Here is a 17,198-nt window from a genome sequence, read left to right on the forward strand (position 1 = left end):
TAAAAAATTTGCATCCTACAACCAACCCTCCACAGAATTAGAAAATATATTATTTTTCATATATAAGTTGAAACAGTGGTTTAAATAACTTTGAATTAACATATTTGAAGTGAAATTTCTCAAATGCCTTGAAAATAGAGTCGTTACTATTTTTAATTTTTATTTTTTATAAATATTTGTGTAATTATTCATTATTTTTATTAGTAGCTAGGAAGTATAAGAATTTGAAATTCGAACAATAAGTGATTTTCTTTATATTTCAACCTTGTATCTTTACTCAATAACTTGTTTGTTAACTTTTTAACTAATTTGAGGATAAAGTCACTCTTTTATAAATTTATAGGGCAAAGTATTGAGTTTTAAATGTAAAAGAGTAAGGTATAGATCACATTATAAGTTCATCGAGTATTTTTCCATTAAAAACCCATTTGACAGTAATTTAAAAAAACACTTCTAACCTTTTTAATACTTAAAAATTATAATTATTCAAGTGTTAAAAATATTAAAAATATTTTTTGAAATCATTATCAAACACACTCCAAATTGAATGTATAAATCTCAATAACAAGTCCATGGATTGTATTTTTAGAAAACACTTCTCCATGTAATTTTAAATGATGAAATAAAATGTATTTTATCTTTAAAATTGAAAAAAAAAAAATAGTTATATTTTTTTAAAATATTTTGTAATATAAGTCAGATTGATTTGGATTGGGCTTGATCCATCTCCCTTCTAGCACCAACATTTCCAAGTCCATATCAATGGGCTCAGTCTAGATTTGTGAAAATGGTATTGAGCACGAATTCCATTGGGACACGGTCCAGCCCCAAACCATTTTAGGGTCGAGCTACCAAACCTTGGAAGTCTGGCCCAATACTAATTTTTAACCTGAAGGTCTTAGACAGTTCAAAATTTAAAATAAAATCTAAAATTTTGGAATATATTTTATCCTATAAAATATATTTTAATAAGTTCACATATTTACTGAATCATATTTTGAAAACTTCACCAAAAAATAAAAGATTTAAAGACCCATTTTTATGAAGAATTCTCCTATGAAATTAGTTATGTTTTTTCTAATTCAGTTGCAAAAAAAGATGTTTATGAAAACATCATGTCATGCGATGGGTAGAAAAGCAAAATTTAATTTTTAATAATTTATCATATAATTAAATTAATTTAATAATGAATAAACAATTAAATCTTCATAATTAATTGAAGTTATGATCAATTAAAAATTATCATATGCTATAAATATGAATTTTAATTAAAAAAATATTTTTAAGAAATTAGAAAACCATCTAAACATAATCCAAGTTGTATCAAGGCTTAAATTAAACTGTGCTTCAAGTAAAGTCAATGCTCAAGTCACATCAGGGTCAAGTCACATCCTGACTCTTTCAAAATCAAGTTAAGCTTTAAATAATATCGAAATGTACTTCAAATCATGAGCTAAATCAAAGGTAATATCAAATCTTTTCAAGACTTTCAATTAATAATTAAAATTTTTTTAAATGAAGGATAAATAAAGATTATACCTATATCCATCTTTAAATTAATAAAAATACAATTTATTCAGGAAATTTGTGTGTGTAGTATGTTCATACTTCATAGAATGGGGTCATCCTGACATAGTGTTTCCGCGTTGGTGCATCACAATGACGTGGTCTGCAAAATTTTCATAAAATTGGAGATTCTTCTGGCTCGTCTCTTGTCAAAAAAATAATTTGACAAATAGAGCACCGTTCCAAGCCAAAGCGAGTAAAGTCGTTATAGAAGAATTGAAGTGCCTCCTACCCCCGCACATGGTCTTCTTCTGAGGCATAGGATTCCTTTCACGTCCATATCCTCGTGCATAGGATTCCTCTGCCTTATTTACACCATTAACAAGCTTCTGCGTGTATGGGCTTGGGAATTTTTTTGGGTACGTGTGATAGGCGAGGTGGCTTGTTTCTTCACCTCTGATTTCATACAGCAAATCAGGTTGAACGGTCAGAGCTTGGCCAAGCACGTTCAAACTTAAACCATCACGACGCGTCTGGCCCAAACCAAATTCCAGCTCAAATTTTGGGTCTAGGTTAAAGCTTTGTTTGGGTTTTAAATGCAGGGGACGTCGGTAGAATCCAAGTTGGAGATCCCGGTACTGTTATTTTTTTTAAAAAAATAATAATAAAGAAAGAAGGAATTTTTAGGGGACTATCTAGATTATCACCATTCATAGGGCGAGCTAAGTTTGATATGGGACTCTCCGTTTGCGGTTCTGACTCGGCAGTGTCCCAGGCAGGCGAGCATTAGACAACATAAATACATCACAGGGAAATGGCCATTCTACTAAGTGCTTATGCACAAGCTGCATCAAACTCAAATTGGCAGACTTTCAAGGCGTCTCATTTAAGGTATCTTCAGAGCGCAGGACCAAAAACCATCAATAACCTTCACTACCAATTTTGATCTGTAAAAAGTTAGGGTGTAATTTTGTTGTGCTTTTTGATTGATAATGTATGTTCAATTTATGGTTCCAACACCCATTTGAATGAGACTTGTTTTTGCTCGGTGGGATCGGTTAATAAACATATGGACTCTTATCAAAACATTGATCTCATTCAATGGAACTTAAATAGGAATTAATTTCTATTATATTTCTTTATCTGCGAAAACTAATGAATGAAAAAAGTCGATGATCCCAACGGCACCCACCAAAACAGGAAGGTTGGGACCGCACATTGCACAAGAGGAGCCCCACTATGACATTCATATCCCTGACCAAAGCGTGCATTAACGAGCTTTCAGTCAAACAAATTGAAACTCTTGAGGCAATCATAAATTTCGATTTTGATTGGCCAGTAAATGCCTTGTGATATTTGGTCAGCAGTGAGAAGTCGCTGGAACCAACCCACTAGATTTGACCGAAGTGGTTCAATCCTGGAGACGTATGAGCTTCCCCTTCCTATTGTCTCATTCCAAATCCCTAGTTCTACCAGTGTGGGTATGGTCCCATAACGACCAACCACCAAAAGTTGGCCACAAGGACTTGCCCCAAGTTGTTCGAAGAGGACAACAGAGCCGTGTTTCCTCGGTCTAACCGATCTCGAACATTGACTGACCCCATTCAATTAAATACACCACCACTGCGCCACATTGTCTGTCGTCTTTCCGGGACAGGGTCCCTTCCTCTGATCAGTTGCCCCACATGAGATTTCCCCGCTTCCGTTAAAGAAATTAAATATGCACCGGCAGAGATGTAAATACTAACCGATTGTGAGTCTCATAAATTCCTCTCAAGACGGATTCCACTCAGGTGGGTCTAGCATTAATTGCACAAAATTTCACGCATGCTCTCTGAATGTGTCTCATCCTTCACTCCCTTTCAAAGGGAATCGGAATCTCACTGTTCACTATTCTATGGTCCTACTAATTGGTGCATTATCTTTGTTTATCAAACAGCTGTTTCAACCCACCACAATGCTTCGGCATCTTGCGCATCACAACCGCAATGCATTCCAGTTTTTGGGTATAAAAAATCGCCTAATGATCCAAATTTGATATATACCATGACATGCTGTTGCCTGATTCATCCCATTTATGTTCTTTGTTCCACTGTCGTTAGCCAATAATTGCGATGAGAAACAATAAACAAACCTTGAAGGGGGATATGCATAAAAATGTACGGAGGTAAGCAAGCATATACATGTGGTTCTTGGTCAGTCGGTTGTAACTTGTAAGTTCGAAACTAAAGGAGAGTGACTTCCACAAGTTATCCATTTCAAATTTTCAACCACACCCAGTATCCTGCTAATCAAGTCCCATCATGCAATACATAACCTTTGTCATAGGTGCCGCAGAGCCGCCCATTCACGGCAGCTCCGATCCCGAGGAGGAGTTGTTGTTTATTCCACGAAAAGCAACCCTGATTAGGTGAGCTTCCCTTGCTCCCTATCCTATAAAAAACGAGTGCTCTGCATCATGATGATCATGCTCATTAAATCTTGATTTGTAAACAAATGGAATGTCATTATTTTAATTTTCACTTTTTTGATAAACTAATCGCGGGGGGCTTTATCTATGCCTATGACTTTGCGATTCATTGGAGTAAAAGACTTTGATTTTGAGAGTTATAATAAGGTCCATTCAACTCACATAGGATTCTAATCCAACCCCCCCACCATATGTGGTTTGTCATTTAGTATACGCCATCGCTGAAAAGCATTAGTGAGAACCTTCCCAACCCACTATCATAAGAGTCCGAGGTGGGTGGGAGTCATTTCTGTGGGGGCGCATCGAAAATAAAGAAAAGGGATAATGGTAGAATGATAAAAGGTTGAGTGGGGCTGGGGGCTAGGGTTATGCGGATTTTGAGTCTCAGTCAATCAGCTATGGAGCATCCGTGCAGCTTCTCAACCCTGAAAATTGCCTTGCTTTGAAATTGACTTGCATGTGCATTCGTGTGCATGAACAGTTGAAACATTATGCAAGTGAGACCGGTAAAAGAAAAAGAAAAAGAAAAAGAAAAGAAGAGAAGAAGATAGAACAACGAAGAAGATGAGATGAAAAAGCAAAAACAAAAAGGGAAAAAAGGAAAAAACTTTGCCCATCATCATGTTTAGCTTCAGTGAGGAACATACCTATCTTGATAGCTTTCTGATTGAGATTAGGGGGAGGGTTAAGGGGATAAAGGGAAGTGCCGCTCAGTAATAATCCGATCTCCTTTCCATTCAAACGCAGATTCTCACACACAAGCCATGCAGTGGAAAGGGAACTCTTTATGTTTTGTTTTGCCAGACCAAGATGATCACTTTAACAGAGATGAGAAGAACATGTAAAAGACTGAACAACTCATAACAAAGCTAGACTGTCATTTTATTTATTAATTTGTAAAGGCTATACATAAACTGCTAACTCTGCTATCCACTACAAAGAACATGAAAGAGACAAAGAGAGAAAAAGGGCAAAGAAAAAAAAAAAGAAAGGAACAAAACATATTATAGATTGTGGAATCATCTCCCAACTGATCAGCTAGCTAGTAGCCCTCTCAACATGGCGTATAAACACAGTTTCTAAGTCTGGAGGAGTGAAGAACTCCCTAACACCATTGTAATTGCACCTAGAAGAAGGCTTCCTCTTCCTCGGAGCGGGAGGGCATGTTAGTGTTGTCGGAATTCTGGCTTCTTCATATGTCGGCGTCGAACACTCTTCTCCTTCTTCGTCCCGCTCTTTCCCTACAGGGCTTGTATATACGGGCTTCAAAGGAGCTCGTAACTGTATCCCGGAGATAACCCACTTCTTGTTCTCCGATTCCAAGCCACCATCCACTTGAAGCTTCTCGGCGAACAACCCCATCTCCGGATCACACAGAACAAATCTTATCTCACCAAGTCAACAATAATAAAAGAAGGGTAGGAGGTAGGCTTTGTATAAGAAATCAGTAGAGAATCGTGAGAAACCAGTAGGAAAATGTTGGGAGTGAGAAAAAGAGAAAAGGGTGGAGAAGATGAAAAGGTGGTTTGTTTCTTTAGAGTGGGGAAGAAGGGGTTGGGGGTGGAAGCGACATGAGAAAGGTGTCAAAAGGGCTTTAAATGAGGAAGAGTGACCTTGAATATTGTTTTGTTATAGGCCACCAATGAAGGGACGTAGAGATAGGGAACCCGAGGAAACCCGTGACCTAAGCAAATATATGCTTAAAAGCCTAAAGAGTGTGGGAGAGAGAGATATCTAACTCCAAACTTCAAAGTGCCCGTGAAAATTGCTGACCGCGGGCACCACTCGGAGATTGACTTCCACTTTGGCGCCAAAAAAATATTTTGGTATGGGGAACATCAACGGTTCTCCTTCCCCATCTTGGAATTTTCTTTCCTTGATTTCCGACTTTGTCCTTGATGGATGTGATAATTTTCAAATTGGTCTGTGGAATAATGATACACTCATGACGTAGCGCCCTCCAACATAGGCTATGGCCAGATTCAAACCTAGAAAACCGGTTCCCCGACTAGGCCGGATTCGCCTGAACAGCGCTCCACGGCGGACCGTTGTAGCACTCTGGCGGAGTTCTCTACAGTGCACAAGCCCGTGACAGACTATCGAAGGAATCGTTCTGCGTCCAAAAGCCTCTTTTCCATGTTTCTTATTCCTCGAGGAATCCTTACTTTATTTTCTTTTTCTTCTTCTTTTGTTTTTTGCTTATTTTTTCCCCTCTCTTTCTTTTCTGAGATTGAGAGAATAAAGAATTCGATGCCTTCAGCTGATTGCTATTGTTGTTACAGCCTTACAGGCCTGTTGGTCCCATGGTGGGTGGAGGTTGTTTCCAAAATGGCCTTATGGTTAGCCTTTCACTTCACCTTCCGTGCCGTTGTTTTTGGATGGGCATTGAAACTCACAAGTCACACCAGACTGGGAACCAAGATCTCAAGATTCGGTGATCAGTCCAGTATGTCAGATAGAGAGAGTTGGACAAAATTGGTTCTGTAATACATCGAACTGACAGGAGATGACCAGCCACCCAGCATCCAGCAGGACTAGACTCCCTATACAGAAACAAGCATCCATTATTCCCCTGTTCACAGTATGGGGTTGCCTTCAATACAACTCGTGAGTCATGAGACCCACCTCCAAGGGCAGCAAGTTCAGAATTTGGATCTCCGGGAACACTTTGGGGAAACTACAAGCGTGCTTTTCGATTTTTTAGAACATGTTCAAGCAACAAAATAGAAAACAACGCATGTCAGAAGAATATATTTTAATTGTTTTTGTTTTTAATTATTCACTTGATTTCTGATGATGGGTTTAAAAATAATGGCAAAAATGCGAATAATAAGTTAAAATAAAACCCTACATGTAGAATTTATTTCCAAAAATGAGTTGAAAACATAAGCTCTTAAGCAGATTTTTATTTTAGAGATCATGACAGAACTATTTTTTAGCCCAACTCTAATTGAAAGCCCATATACACACTCCAGCTGCCTCCTTTTGAGCTGGTCAAGCAGGCGTCGAACACGGACTGAGACTCTCAATTCCTGCACTTGACGTCGGAGCACGGAAGCATCTTCTTCAGCACTGGATCAGGGTCAGCAACAGCAAGAGATTGAAGAGGTCTTTCATCGTTCCTATGTAGGCGGAAGCGTCTTATTCGGATCAGGTTCAGCAAGAAATTCAAGAGGTCTCTCCCTCCCGTCTGGAGGGCATCACAACAAAATAAAAAGAAAAAGAGCTACTGCTATAAAAAAAAAAAATTGTTTTGGAAAACGTTACCAGACGAACCCTACATTTCTAACAGGTATCAGGAGAGATCATTCTGTAGTAGAGACAATGAAGAGTACTAAAGCCTATGCCAACAATCAGTTGTTAGTTTTTACATCAGGACATAATAAGATTTTACTACGGCATTTCGCCAACCACAACCCTCCTTTCGAGATGAGACACTAAACGCAGATGGATTTTGCTTATCTGAAAGCGATAAAATATGCAGGGTTATTCAACCTATTTAATTTCTGGCCTAGCATTTGGTCAGGCAAATGGCTCAAGTTAAGGGTGCAGTTACCTCTCTAGCATATTGAAGTGGTTCAATGATGATGTGAATCATAGACAACCAAATATAGAAAGATGATATGGACAGAGTAGTGGTTAAATCTTCAAGAGTAGAAGTCTATAAGCCAAGTATATAGAGAGGACACAAGTTTAAGGATCATATGTTAAATGGCTTGCTATGCCAAAGAATATAGTTACAAGTCACTAAATTTGAAGCATCCTCCTTACATCCTTGAATAGCCTCTATGGTCTTCATATTGTTCCATGAACTCATCATTGAACTTCTTGAAGCTTTCCATAATTGCAGGCATGTCTTCCTCAGCTGGCAAGATGGTTGTCCTTAAGTGGAAGACCCTAGACACAAAAAGGTTATAGTAAGTTGTTGAAAAATACACAATTATAAAGTTCCCTCTTTTTTCTCTCCATTAAACATAAAAGCACCCTTTAGAACTTCATCGGGTTCTCACTACCCATACGATATCAGTTTTTACTTTAGGATAGATGGTGGTTAAAACCAATTTCTGTATGAGTTTTGTGGTACGAGCACCTATCAGTAACATGAAAGGTTTCACGCAAGTAGAAGCAGCATTGTGAAAGGAATGAGAAGACAGTTGTTGAAATTACAATGGAAGAAACGAGGGAAAAAATTACCCTTCTTTCTGTCCAAATCCTGAACCAGGGACAGTGGAAATTCCAGTGGCTTCCAAGAGCTTGAGGCAGTAGAAAACATCAGCGACTTTACCAGCCTTTTTGGCAGCCTCAATAGCTTTTGGTGGCAATCTTATTTGAGGGAATGAATACATGGCCCCTGAAACCATTTTTCTCATTAATCAACCAACTTTTAAATATTGAAAAAGCATCTCACAAATTGCATGAAAATAAAATGTAATCTTTGGAAGAGCAATTTTTTACCTTCTGTGAAATTACAAACTACATTTCTGCAACTGTTGAATCCATCAGTCATTATCTGTGCCCTTCTCCTCAGTGACTCAAGGATACCTTTGCTGCAGGTTTCATAATTCATAACACACTATCATTCACCACTCAAGAAAAGCCATTTCAGGGTGTGCAACTCAGGATATCAACATCCCAACATCTAAACCATCCTACACTTCTAAGCATTCAGTTAGAAAACAAAAAGGTCCAGAATCAACTCATAGGATTGGAATTATTTCAATGAAAAAGTGAATATGTTGCTATTTAATAAATAAATAAAAAATTCTTGTGAACTGTTTTCTTATATTTCAGAATACTCCTCGATGATTCTAAAATGCTTGTTACCACTTGTTTCTATCTTAGAAAGGACTAATCCCATGAAAGTGTCATTAAAAGAGCAGAAAGACTTCCTCAGTTTGTATGGGTTTATTTTATGGGAGTACAGGCAATGACATGATAGAGATATGAATCTTCCATGAGCATATATACCTCTCTCTCATAAATTGCAGATATGAAATATCTCCAGGTGTAGGTGGATTGACCATGACACCTAACTGTAAAAGGAAAGAAGAAAATATGAAAACATATCTCAGAAATAATGGTGTGAACAGAGGAAATGAGAGTATCCAGTTCAATGAACAGAATGCCACAAAATAAAATATTAGACTCCAACTTACAAATATCTGCCCAGGGACATTTGGACTGAGTGATATTGATGCAACCTTATAAATCTCATCAACAGTCTGCAACATCATTTGATGATACAAATTAGCACCAATTGTTTAAACACTGTTTAAATAGAAGGAATTTCAATTGTGCTTGAATTTCATTTTCCAACAATAAGAAGACTGCTTTATCATGAAAATAAATTAGTTCACTTTGAAAACGTAAGATAATTCTAACATTTTTTTTATTCTTTCTTTAATTTCTATTACATATGTATATAATTTTTGTTCTCATATAGTGCCATGTAAATTTAATTTTTATCTGATTGTCAGAACATGAATAGGAAATATGTATCAATAATTATACCATTTTGTTGAACTCTGGTATTTGCTCAAAATGCACGACTTGCAACACAAATACAAGAAATTTTTTTAACAATTATAGAAAGGCAAACCTGTGGAGGAATGTTGGTCATCTCAAAGTATCCACCACGCTGTCCACATTCACCCCAATATCCTTTAGAGACTGTGTGGAAAGAAACAAGCTGGAGCTCCTTGCTTATGGGTGGGCCCATGTCCATCAAAACCTTTCAGGGTTGGAGGAAAATACGGTATAAATTCAAGATAGTCTCCAGGTAAAGACCCAGGAATAGTTAATTTCATAACAGCACCATACCTTTCTAGCACTGATAAAAGGGCGCTCATCCTGGTAAATATTCTGTTGGTAAACTTCATCTCCAAGCAAGACTAAGTTTTCTTGGTAACAGAAGTGCAATATTTCTTTTAAATTGGCTTCACTAAGACACTGACCAGTAGGATTTCCAGGGTTTATAATCACCATTGCTCGGACCTGATCACATTTGACTATATAAGATATTGACTAGGTGATAAAAAGAATTTCCAAAAATGACAGTAAGCAGTTCAGCCAATGAATACAAAGACCCAAAGAAAACTAGATACAGTCATATCTTAGCAGAGAGGAAGAGAACAACATCACAAGATAAAAAATGAATTTTGGAGAATACGCATCCCATAAAACTGGCCAAGAGAACTTAGCTTTTTCTAGATTGTCAGCACCAAGAAAAGGCAAATTTTTGTATTTCACTGGCTTATTGAATTCAATTAAGCTCACCTCCCTCTTGTTCATCCATTCATGTTATTAGGCAAGTTTCTCAACATTCTTTCACTTCAGAGAAAAAAGAAAAGCATACTTACAGTTATTCCTTTGGAGCGAGCTGCTGCAACTGACGAGTGAAGGTTATTTACATCAAGACCCCAGTTTGCTGTCTCTTCCAGATAATATGGAACAAGAGAACCACCATAGAGAGATATTGCAGCTGAGTAAAGCGGATATTGTGGGACAGGAACCAAAATCTTGCAATACACAGGTAATAGTCAATAGATATATGGGAATGGCTTTGGAACACAAGCACCCTTGGTGTAACCAGAGATAAGAGAAAAAAGAAAAGGAAATGACGAAGAAGAAACTTGTTGGAGAATCATGCTTGCAAATCCAACTTAGAAAAGGCCATTACCCCATCCCTTTCACCACGGATAATTGTATTCAAAATCTGCATTACTCCTTTGCTGGCACCATCCGTGAGAAATATGAGCTCTGGATCACTGTTATTGGTCAAAGAGCAATAACCGCTTTCAATTTAGAACTTTAGAACCAATGTTTAGACCAATCAATTGAAAGTTAAGGATATTTAGCATTATCACCTTGGATACCCATCACGCCTCCCAATGAACTCTGCCACTTCCTTCCTTATTCCAGGAAGACCTCGAGAGTCACTATAAGCACCTGATCATTTTATAAAGAAAAAACAAACTGTTCAGTTCATAGTCTGTTGACAGAGCCTCTAATTTTCAATAAAATAAATGGAAACTTTATCCAATAACTTCTAAATCAATTGTATCAATTATTAAAGCAAAGAATGTGGGGAATTTAGTGCTTGCATGTCCACATGATAGGTGAAGGTGAGGTAATGATGTCAACAAGAATAAGAGAAAAAGTTGAAAAGATAAGATGCAATGAAGTGTAGATCATACCATGGTTTTGATATATTTAGATAAGATTTATGGTGTGAGCAGAGATATTCAGTAGCCACCACTTAAAAAGCTCCTTTAGAGGAAGACAGAGGCCAATGAGGATATAGAATTAGTAGAAAAATGATGGTTCAAATTCATGTTTTAACTCAAGTTATCCTCTCTAACAAATTGACATGGTAAGGAGACCTGAATATATGGAATAAGGCACTGTTATTTAGTTGGTTAAATGTCCCAACAGTCCAAAATAAAAAATCACAAGAGAGAGTGAGAGATAGAGACAGAGAGAGGGAGGAACACATGTAGAATACAAGGAAATTATAACTCCTCAAAAGCTGAGTGTAGTTAATCCTTTTCCATAGGAGTATTGCATAAAAGAAGTCAAATAGGTTACCTAGACCACCCGAAGTCAATGAAAGGTAGTGTTTAGCTCTTGCAATTGCATCTGCTGGGAATACGAGTCCTACATTAGGATCATCTAATAGAAATGGAGCTTGGCATAGAGCAACCACCTGCAACAAGCATTTTCATGGTTCAAGACCAACTCATAGTGAGCCTTACACATGCAACCCAAAGAATTCAGGTTAATAAACTTGGCAATGTAGATAAGAGTAGCTCCTAAAGTAGAAAAACAGAAAAAAATAGAAATACAGTTGTTGTGGACCTGGCGAGGAAAAGTCAGTGGTTTCTGTCCTAGAGCATGAGGGTTGCCCACGTTTGTGAAAATAATCTGTAGACAGGTAATTAGAAAATAATCAAAACAATATCAAATATGAAAAATTAAATTATTTTGATTCATTTAACCTCAAAAAGAATGCAAAATCCAATGCCCTCTTGATGTTCTAAATGGTCTAAAATACCATACATAAATAGCAATCTATTAATCCCAGATTTTTGGACGAATACAACACTTGCAAATATGTTGCCCGATATAAAGTACTTTAAAATTACCCAATTCTATTATTTTTTGGGAGGTTATAAAATAAATATACGCAAGTAGTATTAAAACAAACTGGATCTTGATCAAATACCCACAGGGTTAATTTCAATCACCTCCCCTCAGGATTTGGCTAAATACAACTAGTTTCCATAGATTTGAAATTTTATCAAATACCTCACTTATTTTGAGTGAGATGGGAGGTGAGTAAAAAACAAATGAAAAAGAAAGAGGTGGTATTTGATGAAATTTTAAATCAATGGGGTCAGGTGCATTTAACCAAAGCATTAGGGAAGGTGAATGAAATCAATCCAACGTTTAATAGACATGTTGTTTGGGACCGGACAAAGATATTTTAATTGAGTTTGATGGAGGAATAAAACCAATTTTCACATTTGATATAAGCAATATCCTCATGATAGACTAAGGTGGTGTTTGTTTTTTTGGCTTTTTACTGAAAGCAATTTAGTTTTAGAATTTAGGTTATTTGTTTTTCTACTTTTTCATGACTTATTATAAACTTTTTACTAAATAGAAAAAGCCAAAATATGTAGCTTTTTCTAAATAGAAAAAATAACATATTGGTTTTTTTTACTTATTAATACTTAATAGAAATAAAATACTACAAAAACAAACAACTTAATATTTAACACTATTAAGCATTAAAGTTCTATTTAGAATTAAGTAAAAAAACAAACACCACCTAAGTGTCAAATCTTGCTAGGAAGTCCTTCACTTCTTAAAAGTCTAAAAGAAAAATGTGACTCTCAATAAATGTGTGCATCATAAAAGGAAAGAAATAGTTTGCCTTTGGATCACTTAAAGAATATTGAACTTGTTAAATAGCAATCCAATCCCATGTGTTAATAATCGTAAAGGGTGAAAAGCAAAAAATATCAGGTAACAAACTGCAAGTGCGATAGAGATGTCACCCAAAATGCTCTGACAGCAAAGGGTTGGGCTAGGGATGGGGAGGTTTCACATCCAGTTGCATGGGAAAAAGGTTACCAATCAATACAAATATACCTATGCAAGTGGAAAGCAAAGATCTAGTAAGGTAGCTGCTCCACTATAAACTCATTACAAGCTATAATAAACATCTGGTTCATTGCATAATTGAAAGAAAGTTAATGATCAAAGTTCAGAATGGGTGTTCCTGCCAATGTCCCAAAACCATGTGCAAGTTCTAAAGTTAGGAATTTCCAGCATCGAGAAAAGGGTTATAACTGGAAACATGTGAATGGATACTAAGTCCTCAAACAGGCAACAGAATTATGTTACCTTTTTCCCTTCCTTCTGAAGCTCAGAAGCACGAAGATACAACTCGCCCCTAACAGCATATTGAACCTTCTTCACGTTTTCATTCAGTGTCTCATAGTCTAGTCCCTTATGCGACATGATGGATCAGCTGTTGTCTTATTGGCGGCACTCAAATACGCAGCAGCCTCTTGAACTAACTCTGCTACTAAGTTGGGAATTTTCAGACAAATGTCACTACATTGATAAAAAGGTAGAACAAAAATTATGAAGAAAAAGTATCTCCATTGAAAATTATGTCTACATCTATGAACATTTGAAAGTAAATAATCGAAATATGGGCATGGCTACAATGGTCTTTATCATCTTAAAGATTGACCCATTTGGATATCCCAAAATCTCTAGATTCAAATTGTCCAACCAATACTTTCCAAGCAAGGAGTATCAAAAATCAATCGCCACGAATTAATAATGTGATATGAAGCCATTTATAAGTAGAGAAAATCACTGAAAGATCTTTCTCACAGTTCACCATACAAATGGCAGGGATCATCAAAAGGACACTGAAAACCAGTAGAACTCATCAAAGTCGATACACCATCAAACTCAGAAAAAAATTGTAAACAGAGGCAAAAGACTCCAACCAGTGCATGAACACATTTTAACACAGCGCAAATTCAATGAAAATTACTGGAAATTAAGGCACAAAAACACCAATATCCAGTCAAATCAAACTTGAAACAAGTCTACACCCTCTAATCGAAACATCAGTCCCAGAAAACAAAACCCATCAAGAAGCACGACAGAATTCCACGAATCAGAGAACAAAAAATAGAATTTCAACACAAATTCCATAAACAGTGATAAAAGAAAACAATACCCATTCAACAGAACCTTAACCCAATTTGATCGGATTTATCATCTGCCCAATCTATATTTCATTTACTGTCAAAATAGCAACTACCTTTGATGTTGGGTTGGCGGTGAGACGGGGTGTGGCCGTTGGAGTGGAAGCCCAAGTGCTGTGCAGAATGGCCAGGAAGCAAAGTAAGAGTATAAGTCTGCCTAAAACACTATAGCCCCTTTGTCGTATTATGAATAGAAGTTATGAGGCATTGACTGAGCAACACCACAGCCACTGAAAATTTGTAGATGGATTAATAGGGGAATGGCAGAATAAATATAAGGGGATAAAGCTGATACAGAGGTGTGGTGCAGCTTCAAACGACGGGCTCTTGGTAGATAATGAGACTTCTGGCTCGTCCTCTCCCTTTCACACGTATCTCCTTCTGGGGGTTAAGCGGTTGAGAATTGCTGGCTCTTCGGAAGAGATTGTTTGGTTCTTTGGCTCTCACTCTCTCTCTCGCGTTCTCACGTGCATTTGTGCTATATTCTTGCCACATTTTTATACTAGAGGGTTCAGGCCCAACTTGGGCTGTGTTAGGGACTAACCAGATGTAGGTGCGTTGCGCTTTCTTTTATTTATTCATAAAAACAAATCCACCTTCATAAGGATAAGACAGACCCTTACCATAGAAAAATAGGTGCCGATTGAAGAGGTATCTATCGGGAAATGTGATTAATTACGTCACGTCATTTTTTAATAGTCAATTTTTAAATTTGAATTTAACATTAATCTTGATCTTATGCGCTTTGACCCTGGTGCTAATACATTTGGCCTAAATATTTATAAAATTTGGCATGACAGGTGTGAAGCAATAAGATGATGATACAGCCACCTCATCTCTATCATTTCTGTAACTGATAAACTTGGAAATTAAAAAACAAGTGGAAAGGATATAGATCTTAATTAAAAAAATGGGAAGGGAAGCAAATTCAAAAGGATGTCTGACATGGATCAAATAAATTATACACGAACCAAGGCACATTCCTCACATCACTAACTATGTCTTAGACTCTTAACTCAAGGCCCAATGCCTTACCAAATAGCATTGGATAAACTCAAAGCTGATGACGAGTTGACAAAGCATATCCTTGTATCGGAGATTTTTTAATACAAGTCTATTTAATAATTTACAATATTGTTAATTTATTTATTTTTTAAATAATTTTTATCTATAATAATTTCTTTTTAATAATTATTATCTATACTTATATAATTATTTTTTAAAACAGTATATTTTAAAAATAATTCTACCTAGAACATTTTATATTCTAAAAAAAAAGTATTTTTAAGAATAGTTTTCAAAGGTAACCTCAATTTCGGAATCATCGTGCTTCGTAGGGAAGGGTTGAAGCATGTGTAAGAGTAATGAATTCACTCTAAATGGTGAACCCATTAGGAAGGCGGTTCAGCTCTCAAAACAAATTGCATATGGCACATGAAGTTGGTGGAGGAACTTCTTGAGTCATGACTCATGAGATGTTGATAATATCATGCCGTCTTCATCGATTAGCAAGCTTGGTAATTGATAAAGAGGGAAAGGACTGTGAATCGTGTATAGGCTTTTTCAGGTGGAATTCTTTTTAGCACTTTCAAATGCTGCCCTAGTTTACTTTAGATGGTTGCTTCCTTATAAATAATAATAATAATAATTTTGAAATTTCTTTTTCTAAAAGTTTTAAGGGTTTAATCGTGTTAATGGCAAGACTCGCTTTTATATATATATATATATATATATATATGATTTAATCGGATAAAAATGATACTTGAATTTAACATCTTCTATATTTTTATTTGAAAAGTAACTCATTTTTAACGTAAATACATTTATTTATTTAAAGTATTTACATGTACATTTTAAAAGAAATTATTATTTTTATTAAAAAATAAAAAAGAATGAAATCATTTTTATTAAAATGTGGCCAAAAATTGATAAAGGATTTGATTTTCAAAATTAGGTTTTCAATTATCATTTTAATCAAATAACCAAACATATATATATAAACTTCAAACCAAACCCGATAGTATAAATTTTATTTTCTAAAAATGGTTTTTACTTATCTTAATCAAACACATTTAAAGAAAAAGGAAATGAAAACTATTTTTAGAAAATGAAAATAAAAAATGATAAGTAGAAAATGCTTTTTATACCAAATACAACTAGGTATTATTTCCCAAACTTTTTTTTTTACCTTGTTTTCTTTCCATAATAAAAAGTAAATCATCCTTATGCTCGAGAAGAGATATTTTGATGAAATTTTCTCAATTTTTTCAAATAGTTTAGTGGATTAGTATCACATACAAAATCTGTAACAATTATTTTGTGAAATGTGACACTAAGTTCGGTCTTATCTCAACAATCATTAACCAACAAATGCAGAAACAACTCACTAGATAAATGGGAAAGACTTCCCTACTTGTTTTATTTCTCAATACAAAAAAGATTGCAAAATTTTCTCCAAGTGTCCCAATGCTTGGATTTTTGCCTAACTCGAAGAATTTAAATCCACCAATTTTACACCATCTAATCCTTTTAGACAATGGGAGAGCCTATTTATTTCTAAAGGATGCTTCCTTCTACTTTATTTTGAATTCAAACATCATGATGTTTGAATTCAAATTGGCAATTATATAATTCTCAGTCAACTTGCCCATACATACTCATCTTTGTAGACAACCCATGATCTAATGCATTAGTGTGCCTTAGGCTACAATATGATACATATGCATTATGCCATATCCTTGTGCCTTTGGCACATTAGTGTTGTTGTCCATGGGATAACCCTCTGCAAGACTTTGTCATGCCTTACATGTGACAAGAGTTAGCATGTCATGCCCCAAACTCTTGTCCCATGTTAGCCATGCACCATCATGTTTGAGTAAGTCTATCTTGCTACAACACCAAACCTCATCTAAATTAACTCATTTTAG

At 35.9% G+C, this 17,198-nt stretch overlaps 2 protein-coding genes across 6 annotated transcripts; both read right to left on the minus strand.

Moving 5' to 3' along the window:
* Positions 1 to 4,834: 4,834 nt before the first annotated feature.
* Positions 4,835 to 6,681, minus strand: LOC117913079 (cyclin-dependent protein kinase inhibitor SMR6-like). The gene has a single exon (XM_034827990.1). The coding sequence runs from the start codon at positions 5,336 to 5,338 to the stop codon at positions 5,015 to 5,017; it is 324 nt and encodes a 107-aa protein (XP_034683881.1). The 5' UTR covers positions 5,339 to 6,681; the 3' UTR covers positions 4,835 to 5,014.
* Positions 6,682 to 7,573: 892 nt separating this feature from the next.
* LOC117913055 (glutamate--glyoxylate aminotransferase 2) lies at positions 7,574 to 14,717 on the minus strand. 5 transcript variants are annotated; one of them, XM_034827971.1, is made up of 14 exons: positions 14,328 to 14,717; positions 13,388 to 13,565; positions 11,834 to 11,899; positions 11,564 to 11,681; positions 10,843 to 10,924; positions 10,656 to 10,743; positions 10,336 to 10,494; positions 9,797 to 9,970; positions 9,576 to 9,707; positions 9,133 to 9,198; positions 8,945 to 9,009; positions 8,432 to 8,523; positions 8,171 to 8,327; positions 7,574 to 7,873 (listed from the first exon to the last, which is right to left on the minus strand). In XM_034827971.1, exons 2-14 carry the CDS (start codon positions 13,502 to 13,504, stop codon positions 7,744 to 7,746), a joined length of 1,446 nt encoding a protein of 481 aa, XP_034683862.1. In that variant the 5' UTR covers positions 13,505 to 13,565; positions 14,328 to 14,717; the 3' UTR covers positions 7,574 to 7,743. The 5 variants fall into 5 exon arrangements, with proteins under 5 accessions (XP_034683862.1, XP_034683853.1, XP_034683844.1 ...); XM_034827962.1 differs by having other exon boundaries at positions 13,388 to 13,568; XM_034827953.1 differs by having other exon boundaries at positions 13,388 to 13,571.
* Positions 14,718 to 17,198: the final 2,481 nt, after the last annotated feature.

Source organism: Vitis riparia, chromosome 1 (genome assembly GCF_004353265.1).
Source record: "Vitis riparia cultivar Riparia Gloire de Montpellier isolate 1030 chromosome 1, EGFV_Vit.rip_1.0, whole genome shotgun sequence".
NCBI classification, from domain to species: Eukaryota; Viridiplantae; Streptophyta; class Magnoliopsida; order Vitales; family Vitaceae; genus Vitis; species Vitis riparia.

Bases quoted from the DNA above. Each gene is read 5' to 3' on its own strand.
- LOC117913079 (XM_034827990.1), bottom strand. From the start codon at position 5,338: ATGGGGTTGTTCGCCGAGAAGCTTCAAGTGGATGGTGGCTTGGAATCG.
- LOC117913055 (XM_034827971.1), bottom strand. From the start codon at position 13,504: ATGTCGCATAAGGGACTAGACTATGAGACACTGAATGAAAACGTGAAG. The intron at 11,682-11,833 runs GTCCACAACAAC...TGCTTGTTGCAG, and splicing joins CACTGACTTTTCCTCGCCAG to GTGGTTGCTCTATGCCAAGC. The intron at 8,328-8,431 runs GTAAAAAATTGC...AAATGGTTTCAG, and splicing joins AGTTTGTAATTTCACAGAAG to GGGCCATGTATTCATTCCCT.